The sequence below is a fragment of the Talpa europaea genome (genome assembly GCF_964194135.1).
Source record: "Talpa europaea genome assembly, chromosome: 5".
In the NCBI taxonomy this organism is placed as follows: domain Eukaryota; kingdom Metazoa; phylum Chordata; class Mammalia; order Eulipotyphla; family Talpidae; genus Talpa; species Talpa europaea.
Window position 1 is genome coordinate 23,717,682 of NC_140071.1, and position 15,296 is coordinate 23,732,977.

General features: G+C 32.7%; 1 protein-coding gene across 1 annotated transcript in view; it reads right to left on the minus strand.

The window, feature by feature from the left end:
* HCN1 (hyperpolarization activated cyclic nucleotide gated potassium channel 1) overlaps positions 1-15,296 on the minus strand; it is a gene marked incomplete at both ends in the record, with an annotated part of 317,617 nt that overhangs the window by 265,263 nt on the left and 37,058 nt on the right. Inside the window, one exon of the mRNA XM_084234155.1 lies at positions 13,783-14,206. Within this exon, the coding sequence (XP_084090281.1) occupies positions 13,783-14,206 (424 nt within the window). The remainder of the gene's footprint in view (positions 1-13,782; positions 14,207-15,296) is intronic.

Below are 15,296 nucleotides of genomic sequence, written 5' to 3' on the forward strand. Positions count from 1 at the left end.
AACCCATATAGAGCTCAGCAATCTCCCAGAGCTGAGAGACAGTCTAGGTCCTAGGCAGCTTAGATCACAGTTTAGGGTTGGGAGATCAAGGTGGTTGAAATTTGTGAGGCAGAAGCTTGAATATCTATAAAGGGGTTCCCTCTAGTCTCTGGCTGAGAACTAACCTTCACAATCTAATGAAGTCATACAAAGGTCAAGAAAGAATAATAAGAAAAATAATTTGGAATAGAAAATACATAAAGAAAATATGCCCAACATTTTTACACATTTGATAAAAACCACACATCCACAAGTCTAAGGCACTCAACAAACTCCAAGCAGATGAAACATAAAGAAAACCATAAGGCAAATAAAAATCAAGGTTTTGAAAAATAATGTTAATGAGAAACAGCCTTCAGAGGAAAAAAGCCATATACAGTGGAATAAAGAAAATAATGACATTAAACTTCCCAACAGAAAAATACATGCAGGAAAATATTGAGTAAAATCTTTTAAGTATTAAAAAGTCTCCCTAGAATCCTATATGCAGTAAAAATTCCATTCAAAAACTGAGACAAGATGACTGCTATGCATACAAATGCTGAGAAAATTCATCAACAGTAGAGCAGTGCTGCAAGAAAGGCTAAAAGGCAGAAATGACACCAGACAGAAATTTGGATCTACACAAAGGAATGAAAAACAATTTCACATGTTAAAAAAAAACAACACTTTAAAAGGTAATTGTCAATTTATATACTATAGCATTTATAACAAATGTAGAAATAAATTGTATGATAATTGCCCAAGGGAAGCAATGTAAATATACTGTTTTAAATGTAAATGATACAACAGTATTTTAATAATATACAAAATTATTTAATAATATAATTTATGATGAGCTAAAATGTGTATTATAAACATCAGACCAACCATTGGGATAAAACTGAGGTATAGTTACTAATTTCATAGTGGAAATAGAGGTAAAGTAGAATCATAAAAAAAAAAATCCAATTAACATGAAAGGAGGCAGGAAAACAGGAAAAAATAACAAAATATATATCAGATAAAGAGTATACAAATCCCAAGATGTCAGATTTAAATTCAACTATAGCGGGCCTCCCCGGTGGCGCAGCGGTTGAGCGCTGGGTTGCGAAACTGCGCGCGGCCTCTGCGGCGCCGGTTCGATCCCCGGCTGCTCCCCGGCCACCAGAGGAGGGTCCCACATGGCGCGCAGACCTCTCCTGCCGCCCGCTGCTCCCCTCAGCAGTGTACTTCGGTCCTTCTGCCTGCTCTGCTCCCCGCTCTGGCTCTGGTGAATTCTCTCACCCTCCCTCCCGCACTTCTGACTGTACCCAGTGCATGTATAAACAAAACAAACAAACCAGCAAAACAAATAAATAAAAGCATGCCTCTATTAAAAAAATAAATAAATAAATAAATAAATTCAACTATAGCAATCAAAACATTAAATGTAAACAGTTTGAAAAGAAAAGATTGTCAAAACAAGATTCAACTACATGCCATATATGAGACCTACTTTAAAATAAAAATAAGTTGAAAATAAAACATGGAAAAGATATACCTTAGCTGTATTAAGTTGCAATAGAATGGTCAAAAAATATAAAGTATGTATCAGAATTAAAAGGGTCATTTTATATTAATAAAGAGAGTAATTCATCGAGAGGACATACACTCCTAACTAGGCATGAAATTAATAGCACAATTTCAAAGCACATGTAGTAAAGACTGATAGAACTGAAAGGAGGGATGGACAAATCCAAAATACAGTTATATATTTTAATATTCCTCTCAAGAATTGTCAGAACAAGAAGTTATAAAATCACTATAGATGCAGACAATTTGAATAAAAGTATTAGTTGAACTATTTGGCAATTACAAAACACTTTAACTATTAACAGCAGAAAACACATTTTTTTTAAAGCAGAGTACATATAGAACAGTCACTAAGTCCTATTCTGAGCCATAAAACAAGTTTCAATACATTGTAACAAGGTATAGAATTCAAAAGTGATTGAAGATATGATAGTAATATTTACCAATAGTTTAAGAATTATTAAGTATTTGATTTTTAAGTAATTTTCAAACCTGAATTACTTGAAAAATAAATCAAAAGTAATCCATTCCAAGTAATACATTCTAAGAAAATATATTCTAAGTAAAATGGATATATTATGAGCCACACTTAAGATCTTGTTGTTTAATGCTTGTATTTCAAGAGTTCTCAAGATTTCAAGTACAATAAATTTTCTTAGTAAAAGAATTATCCTGACACAGGCATATATTCATAATACTTATTGTTCTCTGTTTTATTGGGCAAAGGTCTAAAAATCAAGCATTTTTATCCATTCTAGTGTGGAAATTAAGAAATTAAATTATGGAAATATCCATCCACATTTAATAAATTATTAAATTAGCACTAAATCTGATGTTTTGAAGCTTGGAATAGTAGTTCCATTAATAGAATGATTTAAATTCCTATTAAGGTTGAGTTCACTTACAAAAACTAAGTAAAATAAAAATGCCTTATAATTGATATACCCAATAGGCAGCTCTGAAGGAGTCACCCAAGGTAAATATCAGTTCCCTCTGGTGCCTATTGTCCATCAATCTTCTAAGCACTATTCAAGCTTAGAAAGAATGTCATTTGGTAGCCCCACTATTGTCACCCCAATACCTCATCTCTCATCTAGATTTTTCTTATATGTAGCACAGTGCTCAGCCTCTGGTGATGGCTAATTAATATATGCTAAATATTATATTTGATAATATAAAGATGTGAAGTTTACAAATGAAAAGTAAGAAAGTATTTGCCTAGTCTCATTTTTATTTAGAATAGTTAGTATACAGTTACATATACAATGCTTAATTTGATGTATAGAATCATACATTTAAGAGTACAAATAATATATATCTATTACTAAACAAAATTCTTTCAAAAACATGTGCTAAAAGGAAATATTTTTCATCTGAAATCACTGAGTCATCTTCTAATTTCATGACAATGGAGACAGGAGATGCTTGATTTAGTTGGTAAGACTCCCAACATTAATACTTAGAAAAATGGAAACACTCATCTTTCATATTAGGCAAATACTGGTGATTCGGCAAAAGGAAGATTTCAGCAAAACTGTGATTTTTTTTTTAATCTCTTGCTGCTGTTCTGTCTCATCTGCAGCCCAACTAAACTTCCCACATTCTGGTGGACCCCCTCTCTCACACAAATGCATGCTCTCTCATTCAGTGGCGACATTAAAACTCATGCACCTATCTTTTCTGTATAAAGAATTATTCTTGACTGCTTAAGAATTGCTCTCATTGCCTGCCAACCAATGGCCTACTAAGAAGTTACCTGGTAATGGCTTAAAGTATATTTGAAGTTTAATGGGATACTTTTAAAGCAAGAAAGCCATAAAACATAAATGAATCATATCCCAAATGTGAAATTTTAGTCACTAATTTCAAATTCCCAAGAAATGTCTGAGAACAGAAAACTAGTCATTTAGAAATTTTTCTTGATCTTACAAGTCATGATCTTACAAGAACCTTGCTAGATCTTACAAGAATGAATATATAATCTATGCAAAGAACCTCATATGTTATAAGATTATTGTAAAGCAAATAACTTACATGAGCCTAAAATATGATGAATCTCAAAGTTCTTCAAAAACTCTTTTCTGACTAATTTTATTACGTTTTTTGGAAATTACTGTCATTACAAAATCATTTTGCTACTATACAAAAAGAACAGTGGCAGGGGACAAGGTTAGCTAAAGTTGCATTTTCCTAAATTTCAGATTAGGTAAAAATGGGGGTGCATTTTTAATTGTACAACATTGTTAAAAGCAGTAAACTTGAATGCCTGTAACTCAATGCCAGCCAATTGTGACCATTAATCCTACTTCTCAGTATCACAGGTATGAGAATTTTAAAGTGACAGACAACTGTTTCCCATACTAAAACAGTGTTGGGAGCCACAAAGGAAGTTGATTATCCAGGATTACTGTTAGATACTATTAGGTAGTTATAGCTCTTGGGTTTTAAATACCAAAACACCCACTAACAACAACCCAAATTCTACCATTTACATCGTGGTATTGGGGACCACCCTGTTATAGTATGATCAAGATATTCAAGAAGATGGGAATGCCATCCTTACCAATTCCATGAAAATGTCAGTGAAATAATGTGACTACTTATAGCTTACACTACTTAAACCTTCCACTTTAGAGTTTACAAAGCACTTTCATATGAATTTTTCTCTTTGATTATTAAAACAACTTTTTATTCTTTGTAGAAGCCATCATCCACATTTTCTAAATGAGAGAAAAGTATTTGGAATGACTTGTGCAACGTATGATTTTCATTTTGAATAAGCTAAAATTACTTTATTTTATATATTCACCCAGTTCATCTCTCTCTCCAACAGCAACAACAAAACAAGCAACACATTAAGATAAAATTAGCACTATTTTGCAAATATCCCTCCTAATGACCAATCTCACCAGGTAACCCTTTCTTATTCCACCCTCCTGGTAGGTAAGACTACCTCAAAATATCTACTAGCATTCTCTTACTTTGCAGCTGCTTTGAACAATACAGAATCCTGGGACTAGTTTCCAGTATCCTCAATTCAATGTCTGCTTTCACTTTAAGATGTAATAAGAAAAAGATTTTGGTTCTCTTAAAAAAAAATGGCCTAAATGGCAGATTTAACTCAAAATAGCCACCAGAATTATATAACCAAGCAAATGTATTTTCTTTTCACACTAAGACACGACTCCTCTAATACAAAATCTAGAGTGCATACATCAGCAAGACAGAAAGAGAAGGCAAAGTAGGTCTTTCTCATCTATTACCCAGAGTGCAATTAAAAAATTCTAATTTTATTTATTCTTGAGCTTTCATAACACAGTTATAATGTCTTAGAAACTTTCTGTAACAATTTCTGATATATTTCAGTGATTATGCTTTGTTCAATGAAATATGAATCAACCACTACTTTTGAGCAAACATAATTTTGTTTTCTAAGACATTTCAAATTAACAAAAACACTTTGATATTTTATCTGACTAAAGAGAAAGGTTGAATTGTTAGAAGCTGACAATGAAAAGCCCACATTTTCCCTTTATGATTAGATAAGTATATTCAACATTTACTTCAGAGAGAAATATAATTTCACCTCACTGTAACAACAAAATATTCTTGGGTGCCACTGTACCACTTTCCAATTTATGTCATGTGTCACACCTATCTTATTTGTAGACAGGAGTACCATAAGACCAACCTAAGTGGTCTGTTCAATTGAGATAATTAACCAGATAATGAAAGTAACAGATGTTCATTACAAAATACTCTGACAGTTGAGGAAGAATTCCAATTTAAAACAGAAATACATCACAAATCATGTGTCCAATACTCATGAACAAATAGGATTGCAAATTTTCACTCTAAAATAGCAGTAGCCATAATGCGTTATGACCGCATTGATAACAAAAGAAAAAACTGAGATTTTTACCCAAAAACTTCAGATAATTGTGGGTTGAATGTATTCTGCCCTAAATTATCCAGATCATTTGCAACTTTATTCTCCACTCGGTATAGTTTGAACAGAAATAATTCATAATAGCAAGTTTAATATTTCTGATATTTGGAAAATCAGTAAGCACACTAAAGGGCAGTCAAGAGCTGGGCAATGTGATGAGATTTTTCATATTTTAAACTAGAACATTTTTAATAAAAATAATTTACATATATAAATTTTATAGTGACAAAGTATGTTAAGCAATATCTCAAGACAATTTGATAAGATTGAGCAGAAAAGTATGATCATCTCTATCATAAATGAGAAACTTCAATGATTTTGTCATGATTTCTTGTGTACTGCTGTTTACATACTTGCTTTTTCTATTGAGTTAAAATTCCCTTGCATGCATAAATTAATTGATCTGTGTATTCTTGGGCCTTATTATTTCTCAGACACTATACTAGGAACTGAAGATACAGGAAAGCTATGATCTTGTCTTTCTGGAATTTAAAATATAGTTGGAAAGACACAGTTTATGAGAAATTACAAAAGTGATGACTACTACAAAGCAAAAGCCCCTGGGGCTATGCCAGCATATTATAGGTGGAACTAATGTTTATCTGGGAGATTAAGACTAATCTACCCAAGAAAGCTTAGATTAAAATTAAAAATCAAAGCAACAAAACATGATTGATAAAGTGGTGTTGGCTAAAGGAACAAAGTTCTAACAAAAATGAAAAACACATATAAAGGCATTAAAAAAGCACATTTGAAAAACATAAACAGGTTTACCATAGTTTAAAAACAATATGCAAGTAGTTTCCAGACTAGAGTGGAGGAGGAAAAAATCAGATTTTAAAGGGCCTTGAATTTCGGATTTTGCCATACTGTTAATAAAAAGTCACAGGTATATTTTTGGCAGATGAATGACATGGTACTATTTGCTCTTCAAAAAATATAACTTGAGGCTCTTAAAAGACAAGCAAGGGGTGAATTTTAAAGTCTCATAGCTCGTAAATAAAAATCTATATAAAAATCTATATAAGAAATGACTAATGTTGAATTGGACTAGGATGATGGTAGAGAGGCCTGAGTGAAGAATAAAGAATTCAAATCACTTTCAAGAAGTAAAACCATGTAGGAATTGGTTATTGTTAGCTATGAAAGTTGAAAGAAAAAGAGGCTAAAAATACCTCTTAAATTTCTGATTTAAGGGCCTCCATGGTGGCGCAGGCAGTGAAGCTGTCTGCAGCCTCTGCAACAACAGTTCGATCCCAGCCAGCCAGGGAGATACCCACATGGCGTGGCAGACCTCTCCTGTCTCGCCTGCTGCTCCCCTCAGCAGTGTGTTTCAGTCAGTGTGCCTGTTCTGTTCCCCTCTCTGTCTCTGGTGTACTCTCACCATCCTGCGCCTCTGGTCTGTACCCTGGTAAGAACCAGGGTATGGAAAAACAAATCTTTTTTTTTTTTAAGATTTATTTATTTATTTGTACAAGCACTGGGTACAGCCAGAAGCGGGAGGGTGAGAAAATTCACCAGAGCCAGAGCAGGGAGCAGAGCAGGCAGAAGGACCGAAGTACACTGCTGAGGGGAGCAGCGGGCGGCAGGAGAGGTCTGTGCGCCATGTGGAACCCTCCTCCGGTGGCCCGGGAGCAGCCAGGGATCGAACCGGTGCTGAAGAGGCTGCGGGCAGCTTCACAACCCAGCGCTCAACCGCTGCACCACGGCGGAGGCCCTGGAAAAACAAATCTTTAAAAAAAAAATCTGATCTGAGCAACAGGAAACCAGTAAAAAAGAGATTCGAAGAGAAAAGGAACACACTGAGTTAGAGGAACTCGAGAGATCTTTGCAGAGATGTCACGCATTGAGGCAAGGGGGTACATAATTTTGAAACTTTGGATATGAGTCTGGTTACCATCAAGTTATAGCCATGGAAATGTACAAAAACATGCAAAGCAGGAATATAGATTGGGGCAATGCCAGGGTATTAAGAAAGCCTAATATTTTTAACTTAAAATAGGGACCTGAACATTGCACATTTGATACCATATTTTACTATTAATCTGAAGATTTCTACTTCAAAAATATCAGGATTTTACAAATCTTTTACAGGGCACTGAGAAAAAGCATTCATAAAATTATATGTCATACTTTTAACACACACACACACATACACATCCACTTTGTAAATCTCTTAGTTGTCTTGATTTATCAGCATTTCACAGTCAAAAAAAAAACTCATATTAAACTTTAAAACTTCAGAGTATCTATTTTAATAGATACTCTGCTAAAACCCACACTGTATAATACTGAAAACAACTCTTTCAGAATAAAAATGATTCTATTGAGAAGGAACTTATTTCTTTGTTTACTCTAAAAGAAAGTATAAGATAAAAAACTATTTTTATATGGATATCCATCATCATCCATTTTATTTAGCCATGGGCAGCCAAGCAATGATACTGAGATGAGCTGATGATACTGAGAGAGCAACTTTAAATACAATTTCGATATTCTAGAATATAGAACCCTAAAGTAATGTAACCAGTAGAGGACACCTAGTGGTCTTTAGCAGAATCAATATGTACCTGCAGGAAATAGGCAACTCATACAAGTGTTAGAGTTAGTCATTGTGCTAATCTGACTCTGACAGTGTCGTGTCATGAATCTTCTGTTTATGAATATTATAGGATTGCTTCAACTTAATTATTTCCATGTATTTCCTATGAGCTTTATAATTGTTCTATTAAGTTTGTAGGCACAAATAAGTCACTTTACGTGCTGCTCCCTAGATTAAATAGAAAATAAAAGATACAATTTGAATAAACATCCATATATTCTAATTTCTAGTATAGGATTCATTTCACATCACTATTTTTCTGATAATGTGATATATAAATTTCAAATGTAATTGTCTCAATAGACAATTTAATTAAATGTAATTTATATTTCAATAACCAAACATTTCAAAATAGACATCCTAAGTCTTCATCATATTTATTATTCGATACACACATTTCAAGGGCAAGAGTACTTGGCAAGTAAAATCATCTTGAGATAAAAGTCCTGCTTTTGACTAGCTGTATATAAATATGCAAATAAGTGATAAATCTCTCGATCTTCCATAGTTTCCAATCCTCTTCACTCTTTAGCATCTAAAACATTAATCTCTGCCTAAAATTCCTCAGTAACACTTTATTAAGTCCAACATTAGCACAAACTTCTGTCCCTTAATTCATACCCTTTCCAGCTCAGGTTCTAGAGATATAAAACTACTGCGCTAGGCTACTTGTACTTCATGGCACATTAGAATACATTCATCTGGTCTATTTTGTTCATCTTGGTAATCCAGACTCCAGCTGGGAAACCCAGTTCAAGTATCTGAAGCTCTCTGAAGCTGGGATATACTTTGTATTCTCATGTGCAGCATTTGTACATAGAAACTACTCAGTAAATGCTTGGAAGTGAAGACGGACTATTCCCTTGAAATTATTCAACAGATTTAGAAAACGGAAGATAGCCATGTATTGGTTTTATTTTGTGATATATTTAGTGGCAACATGTGCTCAGAAAACCTACTGTGTTTAGAACTATTATAATGTACAAGAAGATTCAAGGTTGATATTGACTCCTCCCTGTAGACATTTAAGTCCAGTCAAAGAAAGGGAAACTGCATATACGTAAGCTTTAGCAATTAACTTCTCAATATGAACAAATGCAGAGAGAACTAAGTAGGCTTGTTCAAAGTAAAGGTACTGACCATTCTATGGTCTACAGCCCATCAATGTGGATTATTTTTTGGAGATGAATTTGAGCCTAGTTTTTAAATGAGTGATAGAATATAAATGCTTTCCAACTATGAGGTGCAGAATATACAAAATTAGAGAAACAGAGGAATTATTCTCTGGAAGAAGTAATATAAAACTAAAAAACAAACAAAAAAGAGTTGCTAGTTCAAATATGAAGTGACAATGGTGAGACTAGGGAAAAGTCTGCTGGTGAAGCACAGTGAAGAGACACAGATTTGATGTTACAGGCAATGGGGAGCATCTCTAAATTCTAGTAGGGGGCAAGATAGGAAAATACTGGTGTTTGTTATTGGCAAGTCTTAGAATTTTGTGTGTCTTCTAGAACATTAAAGCAGTTAGAATATGAGTTGTATAATTATAGATGGGCAATTTATAGCAAGACTTATTTTTTAATCTAAACTCATTAGAACGCTAAAATTAACCAAAGACAGAAAGTGTAATCTGTATTAGCTGCCCATAAAATACATTTCCTTATTAATGTTCTGTTGTTAAACATAATTTGCATATAAATCTAAATCAACATAAAAATCTAATATTTCTAGAGAGAATTGCAATGTTCAAGAATTTGTTATTAAATTCTGAAATTGCTATCTAGATTAATCTGAAATTGCTATCTATCAGATTATCCCTCCATCCAAAAAGATCAAAAACTCATGTCCTCTTTCTTGCCCTAAAATGGAGTTAGTGAATTGTGATATGTCTCAAATCTACACAGCTGACATTAAGGGAGTAGTAAATGAGGAGCAGAATATAAAATACTGGATGGAGTATTCTAAAGTCATAATTATTATGTAAGCATCAAGCCTTTAACACAGTTCTTTCACATTACCCATGAAAGATTTATGCTTCATATGACATTGAGTACTACAAACAGATAACATTGCAGAGTAGTATTTCTCTTTTCAGTTACTATTTCCTAAATCTATAATAATTTCAATCATCACCCCCTTTAATAAAAGGTGAGTAGGAACAGCAAATGTAGCATTCAAGGTTCCTAGAACTCTTTATTTTTAGAATTGAATAATATCATACTTTATCACTTAATTTACTGTTTATTCTCTTCAGCAGTTTGTGACTATCACAAATTATTAATAATATTTTATTTAATTTCTGGGGATTTCCTCACCATATGAATCTTTTTGAGGATTACAGAGAATTAGTTCCTTTTGTGACAGATTCCAAAATAATATTTTGGCTTGGATCACCAACTTAACTTGAGATATAATAATAACGACAATAATGTTCAATTTAGAGAATGACTGAATTTAGAAAATCCAAAATACAAGAATGGAAAAGATTCACCTGATTTTTAAGGAATACAGAAAAAGGAATATTTTGGCCTGGTTTATCTAATTGCCCCAGATTTTCACCTCACCTGGAAATATATATAAGTTTCAGTATAGTGTCAGAGAGCTCTATTTTTGCATCTGAAAGTGATTGATCTTATAATTGCCACATGAAAACAACTTCCTTCCTGACTTCTTAACACCACGTGTTTCATAAATTAGTTGGTCAAATCAGCTCTTTCCCTGTGTTAGCCACTACATTCAACTTGATAGTAACATAAGGTCTAAATTTTAAAGTTTCCGTATTTCATTCACAATGTTTCTCCAGTTTATCTGGCTTTGGCACTTCTTGTTGTTTTTCAGTTGAACTAATTCAGACTGGGGAAAAATGTATTATTGAAGATAGAAGCAGTTTCCTATAGAAAGCAGCCACTTTTCTTGGGAATGATTCATTTAGAACAGTGGCAGCTTCCAGACTTCACACATTACTTCCCCAAATTTGCTGAATTTAGCATTAACCAGCTTGGGACTAAAACATTCAGAACTCAAAGACATGTGGGTGAACTCACATCTTCCTCTGCAGTCTTATTCCAAATCTTTACCAAGCAACTTCTATGACTTATTTGTGTTGTGCTTCTACTTGTAAACACATCCTGGTGGCATTTATAAAAATCAGGTAGGGACTTACCAGTTTGGAGCCATTCAAGCTTTTTTGCTATTTTGGTTTAAACCATGTAGGTGATAAAATAATAAATTTGCATTAAATGTTGGATTAATCATAGCTGTTTTTCCTGGCTTGAAAGTATTACTAACAGAAATTCTATATCCATTATGTAAGTGATGTTACATTGGGATATCATATAACCAAAAGTATATTCTTCACTCAAACGAGCTTATTTATTATCAAGGTCATTTATTTATAAGAAAAATCTTGCCAACTCACAAGTCTGTCTTCAGTGTGTTTGATTACCAAATATCTGTAAGTGCATGTTAAATTACATTTTTTTTCAGTAAGGACAGCAGCGAGCTGATGCTTTTGAATAATATCATGGCATCTTTAAAACAGCATCGTGTTACACAGATCTAGGTGCCTCTGACCGCTGCCAGGAAAGAGAGGACGTCAGTGTTAAGCAGTGTCCTCTTCTCTGACCACATGGTTTCCATTTTACCTGATAGGAGGCCATCTGCTCATCCTGCTGCCATTCTCAAGGGAAACTGGGTTAAACTATAAACTATAAGACAATAAAAATAGCCACAATGCCCACTGTATTCTCAATTCACTGAGTATTTATATCATAGTATTTTCTCCTCACAGAGTATTTGTTAAAATAATTTTTTGTGTCCATGTTTTAAGAGGTAAATATTCACTCCTATATTAGATGGACCACAATCTTAATTTTGAAAAGTTTCTTACAATTTTCTTATTAACTCTATAAAATGACAGAGTGGTAAGGCATTTATCACTAAAAGTAAGGTATTCATCAATAAATGATTTTTGGTTCTAGTTTTTATACAAGCAATAAAATCCAGGCTATGTCTAATTTAAGAAATAAATTTAGATAAAAAAGGAAGCCAAAAAGGTTAATATGCAAGCATGAAAAGAATGCATGTTGTAGTCAGTTTTCTAGTTTTGTGTTAAGAACTTTGTTTATGGAACCAGACACCAACATTCCATTGCCAGTTCCAGCCATTGCTAACTGATCTAGCAAGTTACCAGAGAACAGGAAGATTGAATGAAATTAAATCATGGAAATAATAAAATATATAATGACATATATCAAGCCTCACTACATATTAGCTATTATTATCAATAATCATCTTGATGTTAATACCAAACTGCTATACTGTCTTGACAACCAAACATTTATTATATTTTAGATGGACTATGCCATACGGAGACATATTACTAGATGAATCCAATTTCTCAAGTGTGCTTCATTTGATTTTAAATATAATCCATATCCATATTTTAAGAATGATTTGTATTTATTCCTTTTCAGCAATATCTTCTGCACTTTTTATTACTGCATGTCCTTTCTTGAAATCCTGTGAACCAAAATGTCATTGACATGCATACACAAAAAATTGCTATAACCTCATAGAAAGTAGAGTTAATGTTCACAAAAGTTCTATTTTATGATTTTCTTAAACTAAATTCCAAGATGTAATTCAACCTAAAACTGCTGAAAAGAATTTTTGTAGTGAGTAAAGGGACAATTCATCCAGCATATTGTTTCTATTAGTGCAGATTAAGGCATTCTGGAGGTCTTTTTGACACACATTTTTATGCAAACAATAAAATTTAGGTTACAACTAATTTAAAAAGACAAATTTAGAGGAAAAGAAAGTCAAAAGAGTAATATGCAGACTTTGGAAGTAGGAACATTTAACTCAGATATTCAGAAACTCCATGTGGTTGGGTCCTTTCAGGTCCCACAAACTGCCTAAGAACAACAGAGGCCCTATCTAATAAAATAATGGCCAAATTCACTGTATTTTATAAACTGTATTATTTGTGTTTTCTATGCAATAATTTCTCTCCTGGATATGCTGTTTTTCATTATTATAAAATTAATTAATACGGAGAAACTATAATAAATAAGTATACGCAAAGCAAAACAATGAACAAATTATGCTAAGATCAGTCTTTACAGATACAACTTATAAATACTCAAAAAATAATCTGTGTTATTCAAATATAAATTCTCTGTATTTCAGTATTAGAGGAAGTATATATATCTATATAGATATATATAGATATATATACCATCTCATTAATCTAGTGATACAAAGCAGATTAGCAGATACTACACATCTTTGTTAAAGATGATACGTGATATATTCATGTTAGATATTTAAAAATCTAATGGTGGAAGAAGGGTTGTATCACTGGCTTAAAATTTGTTAAACTAGATTTTTTGAAAAGACTAACTGACATAAAAACAACTATTTTATAATCAATAATTCTTCAGTTGATTCAAATTCAGTATTTAACCATATATTTTAAATACACAAATATGTATCACTTATATACCAAAAAAGAATATTTCTTTTTCTTTGAGTTGCAAAAAACTCACCACACATAGCAGTTGTTCATTTAAAAACAGTTTTAGTAAACGATCTCATGATATAGTGGCTTTAAAATAGTAAAAGATAATCTTACCTCTTCCCACTGATGTATGTATCTAATTAACCTTGAAAGTCGTAACAGACGCAAGAGACTGAGAATTTTTGTAAACCTCACAATGCGAAGTGCCCTGGCTGTCTTGTAAACTTCTGAATCCATTCCTTTTTCTACAATGAGAAAGATATAATCCACTGGGATTGATGAGATGAAGTCAACCACAAACCAGCTTTTTAAATAATTCATCTTGATCACTTTAGGGTCCAGGATGATTTCAGAACTGTCTTCATTGACAGTCCCAGTCCTAAAATTCATGATCAGATCCAAAAGGAAAACTGTATCTGATGCCACATTGAAAATAATCCATGGTGTTGTTGTTTGTTCTGTAAAGAATGTGATTCCAACTGGTATGATGACCAGATTTCCAACCATCATTATAAGCATTATTAAATCCCAATAAAACCTATAACAGACAAGAAAATGAGATTTTAAGATATAAACATAACAAGCTCCTTAATACCCCCCTAAAAACTACTACTAAAAAAGTGAACTAAATGAATAAGAAGAAAGTATTTGTTTTGTAAATAAGGTAACTCTTTCAATGGCTATAAATTAAATTTATATATGCTTAAAACACAGCATTATGATCATAGAATTCTAAAAAGTATTTGATATAAAGCTCTATACAAAATAAATTCAAGAACATCCATATCCCCATTTACCTGTTAAAGAAGCACAAATTAATCTAACATACACTTAACATAGAATATGAATTTTACAAGAGAAAAATATAATATCAGAAGATCTACCTTTAAAAAATACTGCTTTGGAGAAGATTCTTTGAAGGTACTTTGAAATACTTTATATTAATGTTAAATTTCTAATCATAGATCAGAATTAACATCAGGAAAGAGTACAACAAAATGTTGATAATACAAATAATTCTCTAGGAGCACAGATTAGGTCAACCATGGATTAGAGACTAGCGATGGCTTCACAGTACTGCCAATATTTACGATATTCTCCCTTAATTGGAACCTAAGTTCTAAAACAGTTGAACAATATCTTCTCTATATTTGAAACTAGAATCCACCTAAAATTTGTACTCTTACTGCTTCATTGAACAACTACCTTAAATATACTGCCACTATTTTTCCAAACAATTCTTTAATATTTCTGACTTACTTTTCAACATGTCTATAAAGAACATCTTTTCAAGCTTTTTTATTTCATCTTAAAATTTCTCCCAATTAAAAAATTGGGAGAAAATAAAAGACTATTTCAAGTTAATATGGCACAACTAAATTCATCAAAGATGGATATGTTATTTATTTTCATTGGGGTTCTTTCAAAGTTGACTGACATTATAATTAACAGAATAGGCAATTCTGTTATTATTTATACTGGATTATTTATACTGTAATGACTTTTTCACACAGTAACTATGCTGTTACTGTATAAAAATTAAGGAACAAATGGGCCTCCCCGGTGGTACAGTGGTTGAGCACTGGGCTGTGAAGCTGCCTGCAGCCTCTGCAGTGCCGGTTTGATCG